The following is a 27,979-nucleotide window of genomic DNA, read 5'->3' as shown; positions in this document are numbered from 1 at the left end:
AAGGCTTTGCTCACAAATGCGTCTGGCTGTCTTCCTTGCTGGATGGCAGGCTTGGCATGCTTCTGCTGCATCACACTGAAACATTGATGACTCTACTGGGTTTTAATACTTTAAGGTGAGGGTTGTCACTATCATCTACTTCACTTTTTAGGAAGCATCTTCAAGTTGTTCCATCTATTCCTGCAGTGTCTTGGAAAGTGTCATAATGTGCCAACTGACTAAGAATCTTGCTATTCTCTGATTATAAGACCTAGCTGAATAATTGATCATTCCCAGAAATCTCTGGACTGTCTTGACATCATGGAGTCATGGCATTTCTCAGAGAATATTTACTTTTTTGGGATCTACCTTCACTCCACCTGAGGTCAGTAAATGAGCAATATATTTACCTACTCTGCATTAGTCAGATCACACCGGGAATACACCATTCAGTTTTGGGCACCCAGGTTTAAAAAAGATGCTGATAATCTGGACAGGGTTCAGGGAAGGCCACAAAGATGATGCATAACCTGCTGTGCTAGCTGTGGGTCATCACCCTTTCCCACTATCAATACATTGTCAGCTATTACTTACATTCCTTCTGGACTCTTCAAGTCACATGTTATCCTGCTCTGAAATACTTGGGGGCAGGATTGCTGCCCATTGGAATTTTTGCCAGCATTGCTTCCCAAGAGAATGTCAAGTTAGATTCTTCATCCAGCTCAGTATGCCAGAATCCATTCTGACATCCCAGATGGAAAATTGTTCTGCTTTTGACAGATCTTGCAATATATCTATATGCAGTGGGTGATTTTTGGTATTTTGTTTAAGGGCTTTGTATCCATGCATTTTCTGAATTTCCCCGATGGTTTATTGATCACCACTAGACTACTTTTCCAGTCTGTATTTTTCTCTACAAAAAAAATCCCCACTATCGTTGACTTGGCAGCTTGTCTCAGAAGCTGAACTAAAGCTTCTGGTATTTATCTGGCTTCACACACAGAACAATGTTCAGTTCATAAACTCCATCTGCCTGTCCATCTCTCTCAAGCACATCCATGAGTTCCCTCTGAATCCTTTCTTGGTTCTAGCTTCTTCTGAATTTTTCATCACTCCACCATCCATTGTCAGTATGTTATGAATTGTACCCTTATAGGTTTCATCACCTGGATCACCTTGATGCCTAGCGGAGATGACCTTCTCTACGACCACATGCTCTTAGTCTGTATTTCCTGTTTATCTTTGGCTTAGAAATTTTGCTTTTACTTTTTTTTGCTGATTTTCATCTAGTGTGATTATGCACTCTTTAAAGTGGAGTGGTCTCTCTCAATGAAATACTGGGCTTCACCAGTGGAAAACATTTCAGCTGACACTACAGTCTAATTGAATGGTCATGATTTAACCCCAGGCACTTGGCTGCATACAGTTATTTACACTGGCATTGCCTGGTATGTGTTCAATAAGGATTCTGTTACCCACAGCCTCTCACCGTTGTGTTTCTTTCCATAAGCTGAGCTACCCCCTCTTTTTGCCCCATCCCTGATAGTATTTGCACTGTTATGTGATGTCCACTTTTTCCCTTACATCAGATTTTCCCTCACTTTCTTCTATAGTATATGAACAGGTTCTATTATTTGTCTTTCCAGAGCTCTATTTCTCTCTTTGGACAACTCAGCTGCCCTAGAAATTTCAAAGCTTTTCTGTAAGGTCAATCTGCTTTCCTCAGCTAGCTCTTTTATATTCAAGTGCCCTGCTTCCACACGCTATCTGGTTCTTTATTAAGTAACTTTTGATATTTCCAAAATTGCCACTGGCTGCTAACATCTTTAAGCTGCTACAATCCTCCTCGATGCCTTCCCCTATTGAGTGGCTCTGCATGCAAACCTGTATCTTCCCACTATTTTATTTTATCTGGGGTTGCAGTGGGTATTCAAATGAGCTGTTGAAGGAGTCAAACTATGCTCTGCTTGGGGAATGTTTGCACAGAGCACATGGTTCTACCTGCCACCCTAAGCCATCCTGTGAATAAACTATGCAGCGTGGATTCCTTGTGGAACAACTCACACAGCACCTGGCAGGTGATTTAGTTCAATGTCTTGGTCTCCCCTTCCTTCCCACTCATTCCTTCAGCAGGTATCCCAGTGTCTTTTGTGGCTGGATTCATCCTGGCTTCCTCCTCACAAAACTATTCAGATCACTACTCATTTTAATTCACTACTGTTTATTTTCAGACCCTCAAAAATGCACAGTGAGTTCATCTGTTTTCCATCCCCAGAATATTGTGCAATTATGTTGATATTTTTAAAAAGTAGTAGTAGTACTGCTAGTAGTTGGTGGTAGTCTTTAACACATGGGTCCTCAAACTACGGCCCGCAGGCCAGATCTGGCCCGCCATGCCCATTTATCCGGCCCACCATAGAGGTTTTGGACTCTCCGCACACACGGCAAGGCGAGGGCTTGCTCATGCAGAGATAGTTTTGGACTCACTCGGAGAAAAGGATCTCCTTGCGAGCAAGCCTCCACCTTGCAGTGTGCGCGCCCAGCGGCAGCTTGCCTGCAAGGAGATAGTTTTGGACTCACTCGGAGAAAACGATCTCCTTGTGAGCAAGCCGGCGCCTTGCCGCGCACACCCCCACCTCGCACCACCTTGGCGGCCCGCACCCATCACTGGCACCTTTCAACTGGCCCCCTGTTAAAAAAGTTTGAGGGACCCCTGGTTTAACAAGTGCTCAAGTGCATTTTTACAATAGTTTGATCATTATAGCCTTGTCTAGGAATTTCCATGTGTGCTTCAGCTGTATAAAGGAACAGTGAAGTGGATCAGCTAACATACATGGAAAAGTTGCATAAAGGCTAATTGTGCACAATTGCCAGGGTCCAATTGTTGTGTTGTCAGTACAAAAGCAGAGGAAAGAGGAAAAAGCAGTTGTGTAAAAAGGCAAGAGGACCAGATCTCCCACTTAGCAATGTTATCCTCTCCACATTAAGTGCTGAACTGACACATCTGAGTGCCCTCTACCTTTTCAACACTTATCCAAGTCTCCAGCTGCTCCAGACACAGGGGAAAATTAAGCCCCAATTTTACAGAGTACTTACTCCTGCATTTACTGTGGTTTCCTGACAGTTCTAAAAGCAGCAACAGCAATGCAAGAAAATATGTAAATTTAATGGCTGGGAAGTAAATGGGAGGCGGGATTTGCACAGCTGCAGTAAGTGCTCTGTTGTGGGAGATGTACAGATTTTCCCTGCATTCACTGCCCTATCATTAAATAGTGACAAATTTATTTCCTAATCATTAAATGTGCATATATTTCTCAGTCCAAACACTGGACAAATATTCATTTATCTTACAAGTGACAGAATACAACAGTTCAAATAGGGCATCAGTATTTACACTTGTGCCATGAATAGGACATTGTATCCAATAGGATGCAATCACTTTATCCCATTTAGTTATCTTCTCAGGTTTTTTAAGTACCAGGGAACAGAAGTAACAGTAGCAATAAGTGCTCCAAGACAGTAACCAAAAAGGGTGGTCAGTGGAAGGCAAAATCCTCCTTTTCTGGACTAGCTGGAGACTTGGAGAAATGTTGAAATGGTGGAGGATTAAATTAGAATAAAGAAAATTACACCCCTCTTTTGCTACACCTACTTTTATTGCTCCTTCTTTTTTTTTCCTGGTGCTTTTCTTTTGCCAACTTGGTAATTGGTCCCTGGCCAATGTGTACAAATTAACCTATATGCAATCCCACATGCGTGGAGGGAACATTGCGCCACCAGGAAGTTATTACAGGCCTTCTTTTGGCAATGTGACATCTAATGCATATTAGTACTGTATCCAAAATGTCAGCTCTTGATCATTATGCTGGGTGCACGAACATGTTATGCATGCAACTTTATTAGCAGATCTTCATGGTTAATCGCATATGAACATGCACACCCAGCGTTTGGAGCACAATCCTTGTCATGTTTTCTCAGAAGGAAAGTCCACTGAATACAATGAAACTTGCTTTTAGATGAGTATGCATAGGAATTTGCTGTTCTGGCTTCTTCATCCCATTTCAGATTTATGGATGGATTTATGATCAGATGATAATCTGAACAATCTCTCAGGTTGCTATTCATAATTGTCCAATCATTTTCTATCCAAATCTCAGGAATGTTTCATTGGAATAGCTGCATTAAAAAAATGATAGAACTTCTGATCAACATTAAACACAGAGCAACACAAACAAAAGCCATGCAGAAAGCTAGCCTAGGACCTTCTAACAGGCCAGCTTTGTGGTGCAAATATTTTCCTTTTCTGAAACAAGAGAATATTCATCTATTTTATCCTCCATCAGGGTTTCAAAATGCTGCAGTCTACTGGCAAATGGGCTATGGATAGAGTGCTTTTTCTAGGAATTCTGCTTTTTGCTTCACACGGTATCTTATGCAGAGTGTGTGATGATGCTCGATGTATGTTTTGAAATTGTAGCAATACTGTCCTGTGAAGAGTCTCAAATAAAATACCGTAGGACACATGTTGAACTGCAGCAACTGCTAGAATTGAGAAAAATGAAATGAAGAGCAATAAACAGTATGAGTTAATTGCTTAGTGGCTACTGTTCCCATAAGTTCATTCCATTTATTGGGTAGGTATTTAGAATTCTTGCTTGCAGTGACATCACTTAACCATTTCCACTAAGCATCAACAAAGCTTAATGTTTACTCCAGTGGTGTTCTAATTAGCAATTATATCTTTCCAGTTTGAAAGGCTCCAATTATTCCTGCCCTTGAGCTAGTGCTCTTGGCTTAATTTCTGTACAGCATGACACCTTCCTGTATTCTGACTTTCATTGGTGTGTGATTGATGTATATTGTCTAGAGAAGACAAATGTATGCATGAAAGATCTAAGATGCACTTGGCTTAGGGTTGCATGAGGAATCCAACGAGAGGAGTAAAAATCTGATGGATATTCATGAACTGGCCCCCAGATTCTGGTTTGCTAACTGTGCACTGGTGCCGAATCACCATGGTACAAGTCAATCCACTTTATGGATTTTTGTCTCAAAGACCAGACTATGATTTGCACTTTGTAAAACATGCTAAGGAAATTTGTGTAAAATTTATGATACACAAGATCCACATATGTTTTGGGTGTGATTTGTGCAAAATAAACACATTTCTGTGATTTTCATAAATTTATATAAATTAAATCACATGATTTGAACAAATTTTCTTAGAGGTTTTTTTTTTCATTTGTGAACTTTGGCTGTCTTAGAGATGGAAGTCCACAGGGAAAAAAATCTGTCCCATTTCTCATAAATGGATTAGAAGTGGGCAGGATGTCTTTCAAGAACTAAAGAGCTGGATTTCCGTGTTGTGGCTCACTCCTGGCTTTGCTAGACATTCTTATCACATGTGGTGATTTTATGCCAAAGGTGACGAAGCTTTAAATGTGCTACGTATTTGAAGCAGAAGCAACTGTAGCTTCTCCTGCCCATTCTTCTCAGGGTACATTTGTTTGCTTCTCCATTTTCCATTTCCAGTTACCATTTTCTCTGTTTGGCCACTGTGTGTAAAGGTAAATGTGAATCCTCTGTTTGCCACTTGCCTTCTGTTTTTTAAAGCAATTTTAATGCAACTTTTACATGGAGGAAAGGCATGTTAATGTGGGAAATGTACTATTACTATGTAGTCCTATTACCTGTTTATGTTATTTCCAACATTGATCCAATTTAGGTAGGAAGGAGCCAGCATCAGCATCAGAACGTGGAGGCTACAGCCAGATGATGATGATGATTTCATTTTTATACAGTCCCACAGTCAAAGCTATCTGGTTTACAACAATCCATAAAAACAGATGATAAAAGTGCAGTACACTAGGAAGGAAGCTTTTAACAGCTCCACCTAGTTCACCCCCTTGTTTCTCAGTGAGGCACCCCCACCCCCGCCTATGAAACCACCTTCCCACTGCAGCAGGGCTGGCACCAAACCTGTCATCCTTTTGGTGCCACATTAAGACAGCCCTCTTCTCTGAGGCCTTTAATGATTTAGCTGGCCATCCTGGGGCTTTGCAGAGTAATTCTATTGCTATCATTGCTATTCTTTGTAGCTGTTTTTACCGTTTTTCCTATTTTATCCATGTTTCTTTTATTGTTGTTAAAGGGCACACTTTACTGGCCCTGTCATTCTCTGGGAGGTGGTAGCACCTTGTGTGCTCTCACCAGTCCTTCTCACTGCTGAGCCATCACCATGGCAACTTACCCTTAAATGTGAGGAACAATTAACCATGTAAGTGTCACAAACCAGACGAAGGCTAGAGTCGCAGGGAAAGTTTTGTTTTTAATTTTACCACACTTCAGCTTCTGCTGCCTTGCCAGTTCATATGTTTATGTTCTTTATGCCGAAGAGCAAAATGGGAGTTTTTTCAGGATGTAGAAAGAGCATGTGCACATTCGGAGAGCCGGTGTAGTGTACTGGCTACGGTGTTTATCTGGATTCCAGTCCCCACTCAGCCGTGTCCTTGCACCCAGAGCTCCAAATGGATAACACCAGTTCTGACCTGCTTACATTGGCTGCTTGTGCTTCCAGGCACAATTCAAGGTACCGGTTTTAACATACAATGCCTTACATGGCCTGGGGCCACAGTACCTGTCGGAGCTCCTTTCCCAGCCACAATCTACTCAGACTACTATGCTCCGTTCTGGGGACTTCCTCTAAGTGCTGAAGTACTAGGACTTCATCTGTGGTAGCCCCCTACCTGTGGAACAGCCTCCACACTGCTGCCCACCTGCTGCCATCTTTTCTGCCCCAGGTGGGCAGCCCTTAATGCTGAGGCTTTCAAAGCTATGCTTGACTATTCAATGGCTTGAGGAGATTATCCATTCCTGACATTTTCCTCTACAGGGTCATTTTTCACTTTATGTTTTAGCTGTTTAAAAATTGTTTCTTAGATACAAATTTATGGTATCTTTCCTATATTTCATTGCCTTGTTTTTATATCTTGTTGTAAACTACCTGGAGAGCTTTGGCCATGGAGATGTATGGAAGTGATGATGACGATGATGCAGCTCACTGGCTGACTTTGAGTCAGCCATGGACTCTCAGCATAACATACCTCAAAGGGTTGTTGTAAGAATAAAATAGAAAACAGGAGGACTATATAGGCTGCCCTGGGCTCCTTGCAAGAGAAAAAGGGGCAGGATATAGATGCGATGCAATCATGTAATGATATTTGCCATTAGTTATGCCAGACTCAAAGAGACTGAGTGCTGACTCAACAGCACCATGATTATCATGCAGAACCACCTTCCTGATACCCCTGGGATACAACTCCCATTACTCACCACTGGCGCAACTGTTGGCCATTGTGGCTGACAAACAGCAGGGGAGCCAATCGACATCATTTTCTTTTAGGAGCTTTGTGGAAAGGAGACATTCTATGGCTCAGACTTCTCCAGCAGGGCTGTAGCAGCAGTAGAATTTCCAAAGCATAATATGCTGGACTCATATTATCACAATCAGGTGGGAACCTGGAACAGGCTTCTATGCTGTGTGAGTGGTGTGGGAGCCACTGGGGATCAAGCCACTGGTAAACCTCTCCCCTCCACTATGAAAACGTTTGAAGGCCAGAGTAATGGGTCATCAGCTGATCACATGGCTGTGTGATCCAGCAGCAGACCTAGAATCTGACATTCCTTTGACTCTTGTAAACCCTCCTGCAAGCATATTTTGATGAAGTGCAGTAAAATAAAGTGCTAAGTAACTGAAATATTAGTTATAAAATAAGTAACATGAAGCAGAATGTTGGTGGGGACTAGGACCACCTGTGTTAAGGATTCCAGAAAAGGCAGGGAGAGAGGACAGCGAACAGAAGGTCCATGGAAGCCTCTACTCAAGTCAGACTGTCCCTCCATCCCTCCATGGGGCCATCTCCCATCAACTGCCCTGTGGGCCAGAGCCTCATGAATTGTTGTCTTTAATATTGCTTATGGTAGATTTTAGTAATATATTGGTATTTTACTTGTAAGCTGGCTTGGCAGGATGTTATGGTGATATACATAATTGCTATAAAGTTTAATAAAGAAATACTAGAGTGAGATGGCTGTCTCAGGCAGCAGATTTTCTGCACTATGAAAGCACAGCAAAGTGATGGTTATTTAATCTATTATTATGCTTTTACTACCAAGCAATGGGAGAAGCCCTTGTGGGATTTGCTGCCTCAGTTGCCGCATGAACGTGACCAGCCTTGGATATGATGCACCTTGACTCGAGGGAACGGGCTTATACTTTTCTTCATCTGGCACCCAGTGCCAATGTGACAGGCAAAATGCCTTTTATTTAGCCAGACTGTTCAAGTGCCATCGGTAATTTTTACTCTCTGATGACTAATCCTTATATCCTGTGGTTGTCATAAGTTGCCTTATTCATTTCTCAACTGCTCTGGAATTAAATTTTGATGAAGGGTGCATAACAATGTTTTGAACAACACCAGCAACAGAAAAACTGGCTTAACTGACTCACCCTGTGAGATTATGGGCTTGAAAGGTTATGAGATCCACATGGGTTCAAGCTATAGCAATACCATCCCTTGCTTCTCAGCAACACGTGGTCATGCGCAATCATCTGAAAGAAATGTGCTCAGAGAATATTCAGGGATACAGAAGTGCCTGTGAAGAGAAGGTACTGGCCTTTTGCTGACCACCTGCTTTGGGATACAGGAAAACAAGCTTTTGCTTATCTGTTGAGAGATAAGGCAAGCCAGACTTCCGCATAGTCCCACAACATTATTCCCCAGCTAGACAGCCCTACAATTCCACAAACACTATGTGTACATCCACAAAAGAGCCACATTTGTGGACATCAAAAGGAAATCTTGGGTTGATGGCTTCAGTCTGTTTTCTTTATGATTGTCCATCCTCCACAGTTGGGATGAGAAGAATGAACATGGCATGGAATTTTACAGTACATTTACATGATAACAGGTTTTGGATGCATCATAATTCACTGTGTTTTTCAACAGAAGTTTGGATTGCCTCCAATTTAATTTTCTGAAGTTAGAGATTGCAGCTGGGTCACTCCCAGCATAATCTGTGAGATGTATCTACTAAGGCTGTGAATTGGAACAACAGCACTAAGCTATAGTCTGTCACGAGGTGCCATCATTCACGATACTTGAGGTCTGAGGGCAAAACATCAAAATCACTTTATGTGGACACAGCAACATAGCTAGCTTCATAAATTTTGTGGCAAGCAGCAATAATCAATACATCATGTTTAATGACGCAAAACTGAAATTAGTATAGATTTTATGTCTTCTGCTTTTCCAAATTATGCAAACTTTACTAGCCCCTTTGTTGTTGTCCTATTACAGTTTCCCATAAAGAACAAGCCAATAATATTTAATGGAATGATTGAATGGGCAAAAAAGTCACAGACTTAAAAAAAACTTTTTTTGTTAAGTCTTCACCCTTAGGTTAATATAAAATGATGTCAAACACATTCACAAAATGATTTATGTAAGTCATGCAAGTTTTGTCACCCATGGCTATATATAAAGTCAATTGTAAATTGTTTCTAAATTACCTTATGTTGCTTTGGGATATACGGAAACAAAATTGACCACTGCTGTACTTCAGAAAATGAAAAAGGTTATCTTTTAGATTCAAGCACACTATAGGCAAGTCATTTTTCAGGAAAATGTGAACACTTTCTAAGTTTTGCACATATAAACACACACAGAGAGACTTCTTTGAGAAAGGTGGAAATGGAGGATGAGTTTCATGAGTGGTCTCCTTCAAGAGGCTGTTAAACTAGTCAGTAATCAGAAGTGTATAAAATAATCTTGCAGCATTTAAGCCATTTTGCTGAATATGGACAGGTGTATGTTATCCAAAGAATGAGGATAATGTTGCAGATTTTTTCTCCCATTTCTACTGCATGCACAAGCAATTGCTGAGGTAGAGATCAATGTTTCCAAACTTTGTGGGAAATGTAAGCTGCATTATTAATAACAACCATAGCTGATTCAATGCCATGGCCATTTTTAAACTTGGGAAAAGCACATTTAAACATTCTACTTTTTCACAGCAGGAACCTGAAACTAATTCTCAGTTATTTTTGTGGTGGAAGTTTCCACAAATTCCAACTTTCAGAGCAATGTCAGTTGCATTGCTGTCTCATTTAAAGCTCTTCTATAAGGTAACTGCATCATCATGCAAGCATCAAAGGGACATTTCTACCTCATATTAGGTGGAACAGGGGCTGCTTCCAATGCTGCCATTAACTCAAATGTAGGAAGGCACCTGTTGTGTGGTCCAGTGTAGTGTAATGTACATATGTTGTGCAGAAGTAGACTTAGCTTCAAATCCTTTTTAACCATGAAGCTCATTTGGGGAACAGGTATAGCTCAGTGCCAGAACAGAGGTGCTGCATGCAAACGGTCCCAGGAGCATCCCTCAGCATCCTTAGGTAGAGATGGGAAAGACCCCATGTCCGTTCATGTAGACTAGCCTTCCCTGACCCTGTGCGCTCCAGATGTGTTCATCTATCAATGCCAGATGAGCCTGAAAGGTTTGGAAGCTGGGAGAACTGGTGTAGACCACACTGAGCTAGATGGATCAGTACTCCAACTTACAAACAGTATCTCCCTCTGCACCTGCCTTGGCTTGGCCGCTACTGAATGGATTTAAAAAGTGATGGACAAATTCATGGAGGAGAAGGCTTTCAATAGCTAGTAATCCTGATGGCTATTTGCTACCTCCAGTATCAAATGCAGTGGGCCTATATGCTGCCCAAGTTGCTGGGGACTTGGACTGGAGGGTGCTGTTGAACTCGTACCTTGCTTGTGGGATTCTCTGAGCAGCTGGTTTGCACTGTGCAAACAGAATGCCCGACTACATGGACCATTGGTCTGATCCAGCATGGCAGTTCTTATGTCCAATCTTTCCAGTGTGTTGAAAGAGGGAGAAAGTGTCTTCCCATCTTGGTTTGCCATACCATGTTATAAACAATTAAACATGGTGTGGCAAACCAAGATGGGAAGACACTTTCTCTTTCATGGTTCCTCTTACCCATTTTTTTCCTAGGCTGAACAGCTCCGAGTGTTGTAACTTGCCTCGTAAGGGAGTTACACCAGCCTCTCAGTCATTTTGGTTGCTCTTTTCTGCCCTTCTGTAGCTCCAGTATCAGCGTACCTATGGATCAATCCTAAATTGGCCCTTTATTTCAGGAGGCAGAACACATAAATGTCTGAACTATGGCCTCTTGCTGACAAACCCAGAACTGAGATTTACTTCCAGGTCATCTGGGGAACAATGTACAATGCAAATGTCCTCATTTTGTTTCCTTAATTATCATAAGCTCACCAACCTTGAGGCTTTGTCTCCTTTTAATCTTGCAAACGGGCCAGCTAATTTACTCTGAATCCTGCTTAGTCTGATTACTGTTGTCTTTACATTATCTTCTGAAGTTAACAAGCTAAAGAAGGACATAAAACAATGCTTTAATTTCTTATATTGCCCAGGTCCACCTCATGTTAAAGTGGTATACAGCTGATTCCCAAATGAGAGTCTGTGATTGGGAATAAGCAGTGAAATAGCTAAATTAGCTGATGGCACTAATAAAGAAAAAAGAATGCTCTATAAAGCCTGGTCACAACACCTAAACAGGATATGGTGGCACTGAAATAAGTGCTGAAAGGGGCAAATGTAAGGGCTGAAGCAGCTTCTGTGTGAGGTTAAGATCAACAGCAGGGATCTGTTTTAGAATTAACTGAGAAAGGGGAGACATGTTAGAGGTGTAGAAACTTATGCATCCTGTGGAAAAAGTGGATAGGGAGACATCTTTCTCTCTAGATCCTGGAGTCATCCTGTGAAGCTGTTTGGTGGGAGCTTCAGGACAGGTGAAGGGAAGTGCTTTGCAAAGCGTACAGCTAAAGGATGGAATTCAGCTCCACTAGATGCAGTGATGGCCATCAGTAGTGTTAAAAGGAGCTGGAGAAATGGTGGAGAAGACTATCAACGGCCACCATCAGAAGCTGTATGCCTATGTACGCACAGCTGCTGGGGAACTTGGCAGGAAGGTGGTCTTGCACTCACGTCCCACTTGTAAGTTCCCTGTGGGCAACTGCCTGGCCACGTCCGAGCAGAATGTTGGGCTACATGGACTCTTGCTCTGATCCAACTTGGCTCTTCCAATGTCCTCGTATTCTTACGTTAGCAACAAAATGCCCAAACTATAGCTGATACATTTGCTTTCCAGTCCACCATATATATATTTTGTTTGAATAACAATATATTTATTTGTTTATTTATTATATATAACTATAACTATATATATATCTATATATTGTCCATATATATATTGTTTGAATAACTGCTTTATGTTAAATTTGGGGCTGGAAGAAGTGTAATGATGAATGTGTCAGCAAAGGTGAATTCCACAAGTATAAACGATTGTTTTTAACATCAAGGGCATAGCCTGTTGATGCTCAGCCCCTCTGCTCTTCTTGTTAAATGGACTTTATCCTCCTACAACTTTCCCACATACCTGCATTATTTTAACTTTGTGTGTGCCCTACTTGATTTTGCCTTGACCTCATCTTCACCACAATATTTTTCCTTATCCTCACCATCTTTTCTCCTTTCCAGTGGTAAGAAAAATCTTGAAACTTATCCTTTTCTCCAGCCCCATGTCTAGATGATGGAAGCAATCCTCTAATAGTGATATTGTCCCACTGGGCAAAAACTAGATCCTTGAGCACTGCCCTTCCATATGTACCCTGAACGTAATTGGAAAGGTCATCTGGCCCAAAATCTTCTTCACAGTGGCTACCAATATACCTCCATAAAGCTCATAAGCAATGCTTGCAGCAATAGTGCTCTCTTTCATTGCCCTCCAGCAACTGAAATACAATCGTAAACATGGAGCTTCTATATTGCCATCATGACAACTAGTCCAATAGACTTACCCTCTCTCTGTCTGTCCTTTATGTACATCCCCACAGAGCTCAATGCCTGGCATCAGGATTTGAAAGTGCAACCATGGCACTGGTGAACCAGGGGGAACTGTCCAAGTATCCCTCTTCCCAGGGTTTTTTTTTTTTTGGCTCTTTTTCCTGAACTGTTCATCCTTCCACAATAGCCCTAACATAATTAACTCCAGTTCTGAACTCCATATTGGCCATTTTTAGTGTGTGCGTGCGCAAAATTCAGGTGGTTAATATATTGCTAACCATTCAGTGAACCAATCCAGGCTTAAATACTTTTCTTCTGGGTGATACCTATTAGAATTAACTTTGTCAAGATCATCTTAATCCATTTTAAGATAAGCTCAGTCTAAGAGCTTGTTTAACTCCTGGTTTCTGCCCCTGGTTGTGTGGATTGGAGATTGGAGCTCTGCCTGGATTATTTTCTTTCCTTGTCTTTGTCTGCTTTCCACTAAATAACCTCTAGATGGCGCTCTGGTACAGCCTGTAACCTGTTCCTAACCCCAAGCCATCAGCAGGATGCAATTAGGGGGAAGTTTTCAAAACTTCCCAAACTTATGCCTGCAGTTGAAAGTGCACATTTGTACTTCTCTCCCAGATCAGCATGTTCATGCTTCAGTGGATGAGGGTAAATGCATATTTTCAATTGAGGAAATGCACGTTTTTTTAAAAAATGCATGTCTTTCCTGACCAAAATAAAGATGCCTGTGTTTGGGTATGCAGGCAAGGTTAAATGACCTTTAAGAAAGAATGTGAAAACCCTCAATGAGCTGGAATTAGAGTTGCTAAGAAACCCTGTCAAATCTATCCCTCTTCAGTTTGTGGAACCCTTCTCTTCCTTGGCCCAGTCTTAGAATGTGATCTAAGCTGAGAGGAAGCCTGTGAATACTCACAGAACCAGTTGCACAACAGGTAAGCCTCTTCCCTGTCCTGTGCGATGGAAAAAAAGGCTGAAAATCACATGTGCAGAAAAGAAATGTGCAGCAATCATGCAGGGCTCAAGTCTTGGCAAGTGCCGGGCAGACACTTGGCGTGCTCACCAGAAAGTTGGACACATGGACACAGGAAAGCAGGCTGGAGTCCAGGGAGACAAGCCCAGGGGATCCAGGGGATTTCCACCCTCAAGATGGATTCCTCACACATCCCTAGCTTTGATCACTCATGCTGGCTCGTCTCCAGCAGTGGGGGATTGCATGTCATGTTGTGATGCCAAAAATACAAGCTTTCCTTTCCCAAAGCTCCCTGTGGGAGTGCCTTTAAAAAAAGGGGAAAAACTAGAGGGTGATGTCATCAGCTAAAGTATCCAGAACAAACTATGGGTAGAAAATGGAACACTCAGAATAAAGCCTCTGAAGCATCCCACAATGGCCCTGAGAGCACTCTCGGCTTTGTGCCGCTCATAGCATTTTGCAGAAGGCCAACAAGTTCCATTTCGGTCTCATCAGACCAAAGAAACCTTTTCCACATGTTTTCTGTGTTTCCTGAATGCTTTTTCACAAACTTAGATTGGCTTTGATATGGGTTTGTTTCAGAAATGAATTCCTCCTTGCTTATGGTGGTTTCTTCCATCTCAGATGGTGATCCCTCCGGTTTGTTTAGAGTTGCTGTTGACCTCTTGGATGCTTCTCTTACTGATGCCCTCACTACATGGTCACTGAGTTGTAGTGGATGGCTTTCTCTAGGCAGAATTGCAGTTGAGCCATATGCTTCCATTTTGTAATAATAGATTTAATGGTGCTCTGGAGGATGTTCATAGTTTAGGATTTCTTTTTAATAACCCAGCCCTGACTGGTGCTTCTGTGCATCTTTATCCTGGAGTTGTTTTGATTGCTGCTCAGACTTCATAATGTTGTTTATTTAAGATACTATTCAAGAAACTTGGAGGCTTTCCAGAAATTGTTTATTTAATTGAAGATCATGTGGCACTGGAATTGCACATAGGTGCACTCCAAGTACTTAATGTTATAGTATGTGACTCTGAAATGTGGTGGGTGGCACCAGAGCTTAATTGGGTATGTCACAGTAAAGGAGTGAATACTTATGCAAGCAACAAGTGCTTGTTTGTGTTTGGTGCCACAATAAAAATATTTGTGCCTTCATAGCATTGAGTACCTTGTAAGCATCTACTGGTAGCAATGCCAATGAAATACATTTCACTTCCAGGTTGTAACACAACAAAATATAGGAAAATCAAAGGAGCAGAGTGCACACATCTGCAAGGCATAACTAAGCTTCTCTCAGTATCTTTGGAATTTCTAATCATGCCTGTTGTCATAAAAATATAATCTACCTTTAAAAATGTTGCTATCTGAGATATGGTTAAAATTATCAGTACTAAACAGTACTAATCAGAACCTTTCCAAGGATCAAGATGGTAGCTCTTCTCCAGAATTGATGGAGATAAAATGGCTTAAGGAGCTCTAGGGCAGGATTCTACCTTGCAGAGGACTCTACCATATTTGAAGGCATTTCGAGTGCAGCCCAATCCAAGTCGGGTATAAAAAGCCATAAGAAGTAAGAAAGGAGTCTTGAACATATTTATTTACTACCTCACCTTTTTTCCCTCTAAGGAATTCAAGGTAGCTTATATAATTCTCCTCCTCCACTCAAACTTATTCTCCCAACAACACCCCTGTGAGGTAGGTGGGGCTGAGAGTCTGTGGCTGGCTCACAGTCACCCAGTGAGCTCCATGGCTGTGAGGGACTAGAACCCAGATCTCCTGAGTCTCAGTCTCACACTGTTGACCACTACACCACACCGGCTCTCTATTGACAGCATCCAGACAGCAAACTGAACAGACATGCATGTCACCTGATCCCAGTAATCCCTGATATGGTGGGATATACAATGCATCTATTCAAATTACAGTCATTATTTCTAATTATGTATATAAACATGTGCATATGTTATGCTGATCTGAATCTAATAGTATCTTTTTGGTGATGTATTTCCTCTTTTCTGGCAATGCTTAATTACTCATGCCAAGCTACTTGTGACTATGCATGGGTTTTCTTGATCAATGGGTGATTTTTATGCAATACAAGTGCAAACAAATATTGAAAGGTCCTCTTTGGAACGACTAAGATGTAGACTGCAGCCTTTACTGATCCATGTGAAGGCTGGCAGTCTAGAGACAAAGCAAACTCAGAAAGTATCCGTGGAGCAAGGACTGTCTGAAAGCAACTTGGTGGGGATGGTGTCAGGAGTTGGCCTAGATTTAAACTCCAAGAAAGGGCCCACTGCCAATGCAGTTTCCTGATATCCTCCAGATGATTTGGATGCGAGCTCCCATCAGACCCATTAACATGACCAGCAAAGGAATTGTGAAAGCTGCAGCCCTCAACTTTTGGGGGGCACCAGGCTAGGAAAGGCTGCCTTGGATCCTACTGGCCCTCCTCTTTCTCTTTATTGGTGCTGTTGCTTGTCATCTCTGAGTAAGTGGCCAGTGAGAGGTGCAAGGAAAAGGAACAATAATTGTGTCCAGAGGGAGAGGCTAGTGACAGGAAAAATGGGCCTTGCCTTATTTAACCATACGCTAGTGACCTCCAAGCTGGACTAATGGAACATGGGGAGCATTGGACTGCCTTTGAAGACAGAAAGTTCAGTTTTTACAGAATGTGGCTGCCTAAGTATTGGTGAGGCAAGGCAACTAGACCATTGAGCACCTCTGCTGTGTCCATTTAAAACTGTTTCTTATGACCTTTAAGCCTTAAACCATTTGGGACCAAATTACTCGAAGAAATGCTTTTGCCCATATCAGCCTGGCCCACCTGTATAAGGAAGAGAGGCCCTTCTCATTTCCTTACCTCTGAGGGCAGTTAGGAAAGCCACAACTACACAAGAGAGGAATTCTTCTGCAGTGGCTTTATGCCTCTAGAATAAATTGTCATCAGGGATCCACCGGGCCCCGTTCCTGAAGGATTTTAGGAATGCCCTGAACACCTTCTAATTTACTCTAGCCTTCTTTCCCTGTAGTTATCATTCTCAGTTGTAGCTGCTATTCTGTGTCATCAGGCTTATTTTATGCTGCTGCATGTTGTCTTTTTAAGAATGTTTGCTTGCATTGCTGTTTTCATTGCTGTTTTTATTATCACATCAGTTTTATTGTGGTAGTGTATTGTTGCATGCTGCCTCTGGAGGACTTTTGACCTGGAAGGTGGCCAAAAGTATTTTAGATCAATGATATTTAAATAAGAGAGAAAGAGAGAGAGAGAAAGCAGGAAGATTTGCTGATAGAATTTCACCCACAGGCCCAAAAAACCCAGGCAAGGGCTCAGCAGCTTGGTCTTCACCAGGGTTATTTATTTATTTATTTATTTATTTATTATTAAAACATTTCTATGCCGCCCCTTGCCGAAGCCTCGGGGCGGCTTACAGCACAGTAAAATACAAAAATAACAATATAAAATTAAAATTAACAATATAAAATAAATAAACAATATAAAAGAAGTCGCCCTGGCCAGCTAAATAAGCAAATATTGTTAACAATTAAAATGACATTTAAATAAAAAGGTCTTCACCTGGCGCCGAAAAACAAATAACGTTTCAATGAATCTGCTCTTTGCTCACCATCCCTTGGCAAGCATGATGAGTGAGCAGCATCCCTCCAACCCTGAAATGGCAGGGATCACCTGGAAAGTTGTGCAGTGGTTGCCACTTGTTTTTCAGTTCATACATTAGAAATAAACCTTGGATTATTTGTGACCTGCATTGCCAAGGTGAAGAGTCCAGCCATCGCCCAACAAACCAGCAATAAAGGCAATTGTGTGTGAGGAATGCTTCTCAGGACAGTCCAGGCAATGTGCGGAATTATATGGGCATCAGGAAAGACAGGACAGGATAAGGGGGCATTGCAACCTGCTGCCAAAAGGCACTTTGCTACATAGAGTTTGGTGAGGCCCCATTTGCTTCCATGTATCACCTGACAACTTGTGAACTAGAAGCTGCATTACCTGCCTCTGGCTAGCTGTACTGTAACAAGGAGCAGGACAGCAGTATTCTCTTTAAGCAACTCTCAGAGTGTCACAGGAAGTTCCTGGAAATGCCTACAAAGTCTCTTATTCATGATTTGTGGTGCCTTACACTGAAGACACAAACTCTTCCAGTGTTTAAAAAGGAGCCATAAATCGCAAGTCTAGCTAGCTAGGGGATTCCATTCTTGTAAGAGGTTTGATGTCCTGCTTCGAGACAAATATTCTGTGAATGATGCTTATACTGCTTCCCCATACCTTGTTTCACTGCAGGAAGAACTCAAAAGACTGCAACATACCTTGGAGCAAGTTAGTGATGGGAAATATTTACTTGAAAAGTAAGTACTGATAGTTTTGGATTTCCAAATGGAAGGCTTGCACAGGATATTAATGGGGACTTCAGGCTTTGTTTGGGTTAGCCAATATTGTATATAGATTCATTGATTAATGAGTGCTGGGGGAATTAACTTTAATTGGTAGGCTGAGATAAAATGAAGTGGATGGTTCTCATCCACTTTTAATATTTCCAAGCAGTCAGGAAAACAACTGAGAAACAAACAAACAAACAAACCTTAGCCTTTTTGACCATTTACTCTTTACAAGTGCCATTCACATAGATGATACTAACATGTGAGAGAAAAGTTCCCCACCCCAAGAACTCTGGAATCTGCAAATCCATACAGGGAATACAATAAAGGAAAGAAGGAAATGGAGATAGGGTTAAACAAGGGAAGATTATGCAAATATTTCAATTATGCATGCTTAAGCTTAGTTGTAGTAGGACAGGGTCACCTGGGATTGATCCTGCCAGGGGTCCCAATCCAGCCCTCCATACCTTCTCCTATCTCTTTTTGATCATTTGCTTGATCATTCACTGATCACAAGGTGATCTTCTCAGCTTGTGTGTGTGTTTTTTCTCATTCTGAAATGGATCTCCCATGGCCTGGTTGCTGGCAGAAAGAGCTTTAAGCTAAAATATGCTGAGACTTTGGGTATTTTAGTTCTTACTTCTATTGCATTTTGCAACATTCCCTTGAGTCTTCAGCTTCACCCACCACTGGCATCTCCCAACAACTTCTCCATACTTGAGTTTGATCCTTAGATTGAGACAGCTTTGACATCCTTGCAATAGATTATGACTGATGGCTTCATGTAAAAGATACATTTTGAAAAGTCTTTTTAGAAAGTAAGAGATGTGGTATTATGGAGGTAGTGTAAAAAGTTGCTCTAGGCTAGGGTGAAAGGGCCAACTCTTTTGAGAGATCAGGAAATCTTAATATGACTGTCTGTGCCATATCCCAACAAACACAGAGATAGAAGAACAGAAAGATCAGAGTTGGCACCGCTACTGAGTGCTTTAAAGCTAAAAATGGGGGTGGGTGCAGGAAATTCTGTCTCCCATCTATTCAGCACTAGTTAGGTTCCATCTTGAGTACTGCATCCAGTTCTGGGCACAACACATCAAGAAAGATGCAGACAAACTGAAAAGACAGATCAGAGGCTGGCAACAAGGTTGATTAGGGAACTGGAAACCAGACCCTATGAGGAGAAATTGAAAAAGCTGGGCATATTTATCCTTGAGAAGAGAAGAGATAGGATAGCACTTTTCAAGTACTTGGAAGGCTGTAGGAGGGCCAAGATCTCTTCGCAGTCATCCCAGAATGCAGGACATGGAATAAGGAGCTCAAGTTACAGGAACCCAGGTTCTGGCTGGATGTCAGGAAAAAACCCATGGTCTTCTTGGCTCTTTGAACTCTACTATTCTGCGATTCTATGTGGGGAAAAACAGGCTTCCAGGGTAAGGATTTCTGAATGGAGCAAAGAGAAAGTCTAGTGAAGATGATAACATAACAAGTCTTACCATGTGAGACTTGTCACATTTGCACAGGTTGAGGTTTTCTGGACCATGCCTTTACATGGAAGTGATGAAGGTGAAAGAACAGCTAATTCTAGAGCAGTCACATGGAAATTAGAAATTATATAAGAAGCAGCAGGCAGGTAAGCCTCATCTTGGAGAACCCATAGACCACTGTTGAAAACTCAAGGAAGAAAGCCTCGGAAACCCACCACATGACTTTTAAATTATGTGCTTTTGTCAGTACTTTATGATAGCTTGGCTGTTAGACCTCCAGAAAGGTTCCCTTCCCCCGCCCCAACACCCACACATAACTTGTCCATTTTAGAACAAGCAGCTGGAGCATGTATGCTTTTAACTGGATAGTTCATGGTAATTGTAGAAATGTCATACTGAAATAGATTTTAATGAATAACCTCTATTTTACAGCCATCAGCTTGCTATGGATGTGGAAAATAATATTGAGAAATACCACATTAATTTACAGCCCTTGGAATCAAAAGTGAAAGTGTAAGTGACATAAAACCTACTCCTTTATGTTTGCTTTAGAAATACAGTGATATTACCTGAGCTCTAGAGAGATGTTTTATTTGGTTGATTGGCTTGAATTTTTAAGTGCCTTCATTTTTCTTACATAGGTTAAAATTGGGATTAATCCAATAGAAAATGGTAATAGGAGCATATTGTTTCGTCTATATTTGAATTCCACAATCTTAAGAAAAAGTTTATTGATGGCAATTGTAATGCGTAATTCAGGGAGATGTCACATACCACTTCTGCTGCAGCTTATTATAGACTTCTGGAGAAGGTAGTCAGTGGTCCAGTTGGCACATTACTGAATAACCCAGCAAATGACTTGGCTGGCACTTCACAAATACCCGAGTTGTTACTATTATGTATGAACCCAGAATTCTGGCTTGATCAGCGAGGAATAACTTACACTCATACTTTGTTCTTGGATTAGAAATCTGGACTGTTGCTTTATCAACAACCTGGGGTTCCAGTTCTCACAGGATGAAGATAATCCTCTCAGTCTCACCAGAATCTGTTCTGGAATTCCAATCAACCCGAGCAGATTTTGAGGGAGCACGGAGAGCTGCAGCGTGGAAAGCAGATTACGCTTCTCCCTGTGCTGACTGTGGAAGGAGTTGATTAGATGCCACCGGGGTGGTACTAGGTGTTGAAAAGATCCAGGTCTCAGGCTGACAAGACAAAAGAAAGTTTGCATATAATCTAAAGTCAGTGTGTGTATCTTTAAAGGAAAACAAAGGTCTACCCCATAGGTCCTCAAACTACGGTCCGGCCCACCATGGCCACTTATCCGGCCCGCCTCAGAGGTTTTCAACGCGCCGCCTGCCTTGCCCCCCACGCAGGGAGGCGGCGGCTTGCTAGCGAGGAGATCGTTTTGGACTCGATCGGAGGAAACGATCTCCAAGCAAGCAAGCTGCTGCATCGCGCGCCCACTGCTGCATCGTAGTGTGAGCCCGCCCCCGCCTCGCCTCGCCTCCCCTCACCACGTGCACCCGCATGCCCACTGCAGCCCATGCACATGCACGTGCCCTGCCCTCCTCTTGTGCCGGCCTGGGCGCCCTGGCCGGCACCACCTTTCCGGCCCGCGCCCAGCACTGGCACCTTTCAATTGGCCCCCTGGTGGAAAAGTTTGAGGACCCCTTGTCTACTCTGTCTCCCAGAGAGACCTATTTGTAAAAATGTTTGTACAGTCAAGGTAAAGGATAGCACTTGCTATTTCTGAAACCTCACACAGAAAGAGTCAAGGGGATGCAGGAGTAGTCAAAGCCCACATGGGCAAAATCCAGCTAAATCAGGAGGATCAGATGCAACAGAGATAATCAGGGCTTCTGTGCCTTTGCTTCAGCAGCTACCCCTGCTCAGCAGGCTGGTGGGGCAGATGGCATCCCAAAGATCTGGGGCTCCAGATGAAAGAACACCACATCCAGCTCCCACCCTTGGAAAGCACATAAGAGCCACAGGTAGACTTTTCGGAGAGCCAGGAGTGGCAGTGAATCTTTGAGGATTATGCTCTCCATGGCAGACTTGTGCTGGCCACAGAGTAATGTGCAAGATCACTGTAGGAGGCTTAAAAAGGTGCAGTCATTATTCTTCCTACATCCCTCTCCCTTTTTTAATTTTTGCTTGGAGGGGATAATCATGATTAAGATTCTATCAGTGTAAGGAACCAGACAGGAGAAATCAACTTCAGCTTGAATGACACAATTGTGATTCTTATTCAAAAATTAATACCCTAAGAGAAAATTGTAGGATGGCTGATTGCCAGAAATGCCTCTTAACAGCTATCTAGAAAGAGGACCCCCCCCCCCATCCACCTCATCCTTTCCTTCTCTGGAGGACTGATTGGGCACATGCTGGGTGATGGAGTGCAGTGGCAAAGGGAGGGTGTTGTTCTCCAAGGGCTGTGGCAATAGCACAGAGACAAGCTCTAGGAAGGAGAACATTTGCACCTCTGTCTCATGAATTTGATCTGCACCCTCTGAGCAGGCACAACTGATGGGAGGGATGAGAGTTTAGACAAAGGGTTCTACTGCTGTGTGAGCCTCAGCAGGGCTCAGCAAAGACCTGGTGCAGATCCTGTGTAGGAAACTCTGCCCTTATTTATTTATTTATTTATTTATTTATTTATTTATTTATTAAGGGGTGTCTTAGCCGCCTTTCAAGGCTGCAGTGTTTGCAGCTAATCCAACTTTCATCTAATGCTGCTCAAGTTAAAGCAGTTTAGAGAATATTAAAATATTAATAGAATATTCATGGGACATGAAGTTTCAAATTAAAACCAAGTGCATGCCTGTTAGTCTGGCAGATAGTAGGCAGATGAAAGAAAATGAAGATCTAAGTGAGGATTGGGCAGGAATTAGGGGTGTAGGTTGGAAATTCCATATCCCCTTTTAAGACAAACATGTTTTATTGCTTTGTTTTTCACTGAATGTCTTCTTAGTGCTGAGTAATTTTATCTAGGCCTTGGAAAAATGAGGTTTTAAACTAATTTAATGTAGTGCAGCCAAATTTACAACTCGGTTTAGAACCCTTGGGAAATGTTATATTTTAGCTGTGAGAGTGCTCTAAAAAATGCACTTAACTGGACAGCCAGTTCCAATTCAAAGTGAAGGAGCTGACCTATCACTAAATCTAAAGTATATTTATTCCTCAGAGTATGCTTTTTTATACAGCTTGAGAGTTTCTCTCTCTTTTCCATTGGGCTATTTTGAATATTCTCCAGTTTTGTCTGATCTTCCTTTAATTTAAAGGCAAAATGCTCAATGGATTTTCTTCCTTCTTAAATTGCCAAACAATGTTATATAAGTATATTGGTATCCATGAAAACAAAGGTTTAGAAAGGACAGTTGAGCAGGGTTGGGATAGAGATACACCAGTTTTGTAAAGTTAATTCCCTTGGTGTTTTGGAGATTTTCAGACACCTTTAATTTCATTGTCCAGTCATTGACAGAATCTGATTTTGCATAAATGTGTGTGTGCACATTCATGCAAATTTGAACTTCTAGAAATATTCAGATCTCACCAAAATATACAAATCCTCCCAAAATACATATTTTAATGTTTTAATCTAGGCAGATAAATTACATTTTGGGTCAGTGCTTTTCATATACATATTTTGAATAAATTCACATGAAATTATAGATAGATTCTATCTATATATACTATATACTATATACTTGTGAGCTATATTTTAACTATGTGACTCAGGAACAACTGATCCAATGCAGAATCTGTAGGACACATTCCTAGAAAACTGAACTGATTTGAATGTGTTGTGGATTTCTCTGATATCCATCAGTTTGCCATCAGGTGGAGAAGAGCTCTGTCAGCATGTGCAAATCTCAAAATCTGGCTGATTTGGAGTACTGTCATTTCTTTTCAGTCCAGGGGAATGTTGAAGGTGCACTGGGGTAGCTTTTGGCTTTGCTTCCGCTTTCCCCTCGCATCTCCAGCATGTCTCTGGACTGCGCATCCAACCTCCCTCAAGTTCAGGCTTTCATTGCCTTCACACTGGGAGAAGAATTTTAAAAAACAAAGACCTGTGAGAAAGAAGTTTTGAAAACAAATTGCTTTGGCTAGATTCAATTAACAAAGCCACTGAAATTGCAGTTTGTCTGCCATGGGACTCCTCCCTCCCAGTTAGGATAGCTGACTGGGACAGTACTTTCTATTGAGGGTTAGAAAAAAGCAGGAATATATGGAAGATAAAGTAAGGTAATGGTACAGGAACTTATGGATTTTGTCAAAAGATCAAGTATTGGTTTCCTAGAATTTTTTTAGTGTATTAACAGCACTGCTTGGCACAATTCTATTAAAGAATGAAAACCTTATTTGAAACTACACTGCCATCTGGTGCTAACTATGCAGTTGTAACTGAGCACTTGATTACTCAGTAGTGCAGATCTATAATTAGTTGGTTTTGATTTGGAAAACTCTTTCTGGTTTTTCACTATTAACAATACTCAGAAAGATAACAAAGACATATATATGTTATATCATGTGTTATATGTGAATCCATCTGTATGAGTTGAGTAAGATTATATTGATTCATTTGTCCTTGATCTGAAACAAAACAGTTTGTCCTACACTGTTTACAGAAAAGTATAGACCAGTGGTGGCGAACCTATGGCACACGTGCTACAACAGGCACACACAGCCTTCTCTGGCACGCGACCCAAGTCACCCCAGCATCACCCAGCAGCCAAGCATTGGATAACAGTGCACACAGGGGCCATGCGCATGCTCGGAAAGGAGTAGCGGCGCCAGACGATGATGTCACGAGCTGCGACGCGTCTGAGCTTTCGCATGGTTGGTCAGTGTGCTGCCAAGGATGATATATATATATTTGCTTGGACTGGCTGTGAGTTGTTTTTTCTAAACTAAAACCTCAGTTTTCAGGTTTTATTGCAATGTTTTGCACTTTGCGATAAATAAGTGGGTTTTGGGTTGCAGTTTGGGCACTCGGTTTCTAAAAGGTTCACCATCATTGGTATAGACTCTTATGGACACTTTTTGTAAACCTAAACTGCATTTTTTGAGAGAATGAGGACAGAGAATTGCAAGAAAATCCCCCTAACCCAAATTTGTGCCCATTCTATTACTTATTCAGCTTATTGCCTTTCTTCCTTCATTCAGCATTTCCTGCAGTGGCAGTTAGTCATGTTGGTTATACAAGGGTTCTTCAAAAAGTTTCTGTACTTTTTAAAACTCTGTTTATTAGGAATTTCAAAAATAATTACATCACTTTTCTACATAGTCACCTTCCTTTGTGATGTATTTTTCCCAGCATTGTACCAACTTTTAAATGCCATTAGCCAAAAATATATAAATTATATTTATAGAATATAAAAGTGTGGAAACTCTATGAAGATCCCTCATATATTACAGTGGGAAACAGGGTGCTGGATTAGAGAGTCCGTTGGTTTGATCTAACATCGTTTCTCCTGTATTCTTATGTATATTAGATGAAGTAGGGAGGTTAGCAAACTGATAATGAAGAACATTAAAATGTCATCAACAGACCAACATTATTATGTATATTTTATTTAGTCATCTATTCCACCTTTTCTCCTGCACAGAACCCAAGATGCCTTATAGAACCTTCGTCCATCTTATCCTCACATCAACCCTGTGTGCTAGATTAGGCTGAGACTTTGTGAGACTGGACCAAAGTCATCCAATGAACTTCATAGTTAAGGGCTGCCTAAAACTCAGATCTCCCAATCTTCAGCCTAACATTCTAACCATTATGATACACTTGATCTGAATATACATCTGTTCAGACTCACATCCCATGGAATTCAATGAGGCTTATTTCCAGATGTGTATATTGTCAACCCATTCATAGCTTAACTTTCTCCCATTGGAGGGGGAAAAACACAAGGAAGGAACTGAGATCTTTTATAATAGGATGGCATAAAAATACTTTAAACAAACAAACAAACTAGGGCTAGACTCTGTGCCATGGACATTTTAAAGTCAGTTTTCTAAAGAGAGATTTGAAAATATTTGGATTTCAGTTCTAGCCTTGTGCAAGATGTCATCTAAGATCCTCAAGGTGGCCTTCCACAGGGCCTCCATTGGAAAGAAGAATTTCAGTTATCTGTGTATACAAGGCATGCCAATATTCATCTATATTTCAAATTTCATGTAGCATTCAGAGAGCATGGCGTGAATATCTACAGCGTCATGATATACAGAACCAGGAGCATCTGGAGAAGCGCAGTCCATCACCGCCTTCCTTGTCGTCTGACAAAATGAGCAGTTCTATCAGCATGAATACCTTTTCAAACAGCAGCACTCCCGTAAGTAAGGTTTCTCCTTCAAAGGATTTTGCTGTTGTTCACCACTGTTGCCACTAGGAAATATAGTGCAGCATATCCATGCATTTCAGGGTCACTTTGCACACTACATTAGCTTTTAGATGGCTCCTCAGCTGTTTGCTATATCTGGGGATTTTGTAAATGTAGAAATTATGTTTGAGCTGTGAACTAGACACAGTAGCGTGAGAGCAAGGTGTATTCCTGTTGTTTGGTTATTGTGCTTACTGACTTTTCTTGTATGGTTATGGTGCTTATCTGGAAGGGTAACTACCAGCTTTGTATTTATGTACATGGTGTCTATCAAAATCCTAATGAGGCAGAATCCATCACTTAAAGAGGTCATGTTGCAGGGAAGAAAAGGAGTCTTGTTTTCTTCAGTGCCTTACTGCCGTGTCCATCTAAAACATCCCACAGCTGTCTGCAAAAGAACTTAAGGCTATTTCAGGGAAATAGAAGATACATTGTGAATCAGTTGGAAGCAGGTACTTATGTATTGAAGAGAATAGAGATGTCACTAGCCTGGCTCTAGTATATGAAAAATTTATTCAGATTGCCATGTGGGAACCAGTCTTAGAAAAATGTGGTTGCGTCTACTAGTTAGATTCTGGTTGAGTTCACCCCTGCATGGTCATTTCTGAGTGACTGCAACATCAAAGAATGCTTTGTATGTGTGAAACAGTAATCACAGACAATTAGTACAGATTCTTCAGAGGCCTGATATAGCTTTATACACATTGGTGGTGCATCAGCTTCACCTCTGTTGTTCATGTTAGGTCAGCTCATCCAAACGTGGCCTACCATTTTAGATCCTCTGTTCATACAATTCAGTTTGGTTAAGTTGTCCCTTCAGAGGCAATGGAGAACTATTGGCTCCGCATGTAGGGCCACCAGATGATATTCTTGAGTTAAGATCCAAACCAGTCCAATGCATTCATGCCTGCCCTGTGGGCTAGCACAATGGTTTTAATGGAGGAATTGTTTGCACATTCAGATTTAAATCAATGACGAGGCTCTAGGTGAACAATGGACATAATTCAGCAGTTAACAAAATGCTAGGCAGGTAAGTGGAATCCTCTGTTATGATGGAAGCCATAGTGGGTGATGATTTTTCAAACAGAATGTGTCCCACAAAGTAATTAGAGGCTGCTGAACAAAGTCAATGAGATTACTGTGTAGTTATATAAGAAATGTAAGATCTAAGCAAAGAGGGTAACTCCAGTTTACAGTTGGCCTTGGAAGGAGTTTAACTGGGGCATTGAAAACTGAGATTTTATGCAATATTTGTGGTGGCAATAGGAACAGAAATTAAAGGAAAAAACCCCCTGATTATACAAGGTATATATGATGCTATGATGTTGTAACCAACAGAAATTATTTCAAGAAAATCCTGTTATGGCATCCTTCTTAAATACTATTTTATTTTATAACACTAGAAGCAAACATTCCAGGATTGCTGTTTTTCTGCCAACTGGCTCTTTCTGTTAAGACCAATATTTATTCAGCCATAACAATGGTAGCATTTGATGCAGCTAATGCGATTTTTGCCAGCAGTTGCAACCAAGTGTAGCTAAACCTTCTAAGTGTATAGTGTAATTTCTTCTTAGGATATGCAGCTTGTTGATTTGTTGGCAGAGTTAAGTTCTAAAATCATTAATATGATGTAGTCACTGGCTTACCACATAACTAAGCCTCATGCAACTAGGGTAGAAATGAGATGGGGAGCACAGTGCAAGAATGTGTTGCTTCGTGAGAATGCTCACACTTCAGAACATGTTGGGAAAGTCTGAAAGAAGGGACAAACCTTTGGTTCATTCAAACAGAGGATGGGAAGCAATACCTTCAGACTA

At 41.4% G+C, this 27,979-nt stretch overlaps 1 protein-coding gene across 1 annotated transcript; it reads left to right on the top strand.

Annotated features, from left to right (window-relative positions):
* Positions 1–8,578: 8,578 nt before the first annotated feature.
* IQCJ (IQ motif containing J) lies at positions 8,579–26,171 on the top strand. Its single transcript, XM_044434410.1, has 4 exons — positions 8,579–8,647; positions 18,198–18,262; positions 20,209–20,289; positions 25,964–26,171. Exons 1-4 carry the CDS (start codon positions 8,579–8,581, stop codon positions 26,169–26,171), a joined length of 423 nt encoding a protein of 140 aa, XP_044290345.1.
* Positions 26,172–27,979: the final 1,808 nt, after the last annotated feature.

Source organism: Varanus komodoensis, unplaced genomic scaffold, assembly GCF_004798865.1.
Source record: "Varanus komodoensis strain SLA01 unplaced genomic scaffold, ASM479886v1 scaffold28, whole genome shotgun sequence".
Taxonomy (NCBI): Eukaryota; Metazoa; Chordata; class Lepidosauria; order Squamata; family Varanidae; genus Varanus; species Varanus komodoensis.
Note: the sequence above shows the minus strand (reverse complement) of the source record. Positions and strands in the feature narration are given on the sequence as shown.

Bases quoted from the DNA above. Each gene is read 5' to 3' on its own strand.
- IQCJ (XM_044434410.1), top strand. From the start codon at position 8,579: ATGCGCAATCATCTGAAAGAAATGTGCTCAGAGAATATTCAGGGATAC. The intron at 8,648-18,197 runs GTACTGGCCTTT...GTTTCACTGCAG, and splicing joins GAAGTGCCTGTGAAGAGAAG to GAAGAACTCAAAAGACTGCA. The intron at 20,290-25,963 runs GTAAGTGACATA...AATTTCATGTAG, and splicing joins TTGGAATCAAAAGTGAAAGT to CATTCAGAGAGCATGGCGTG.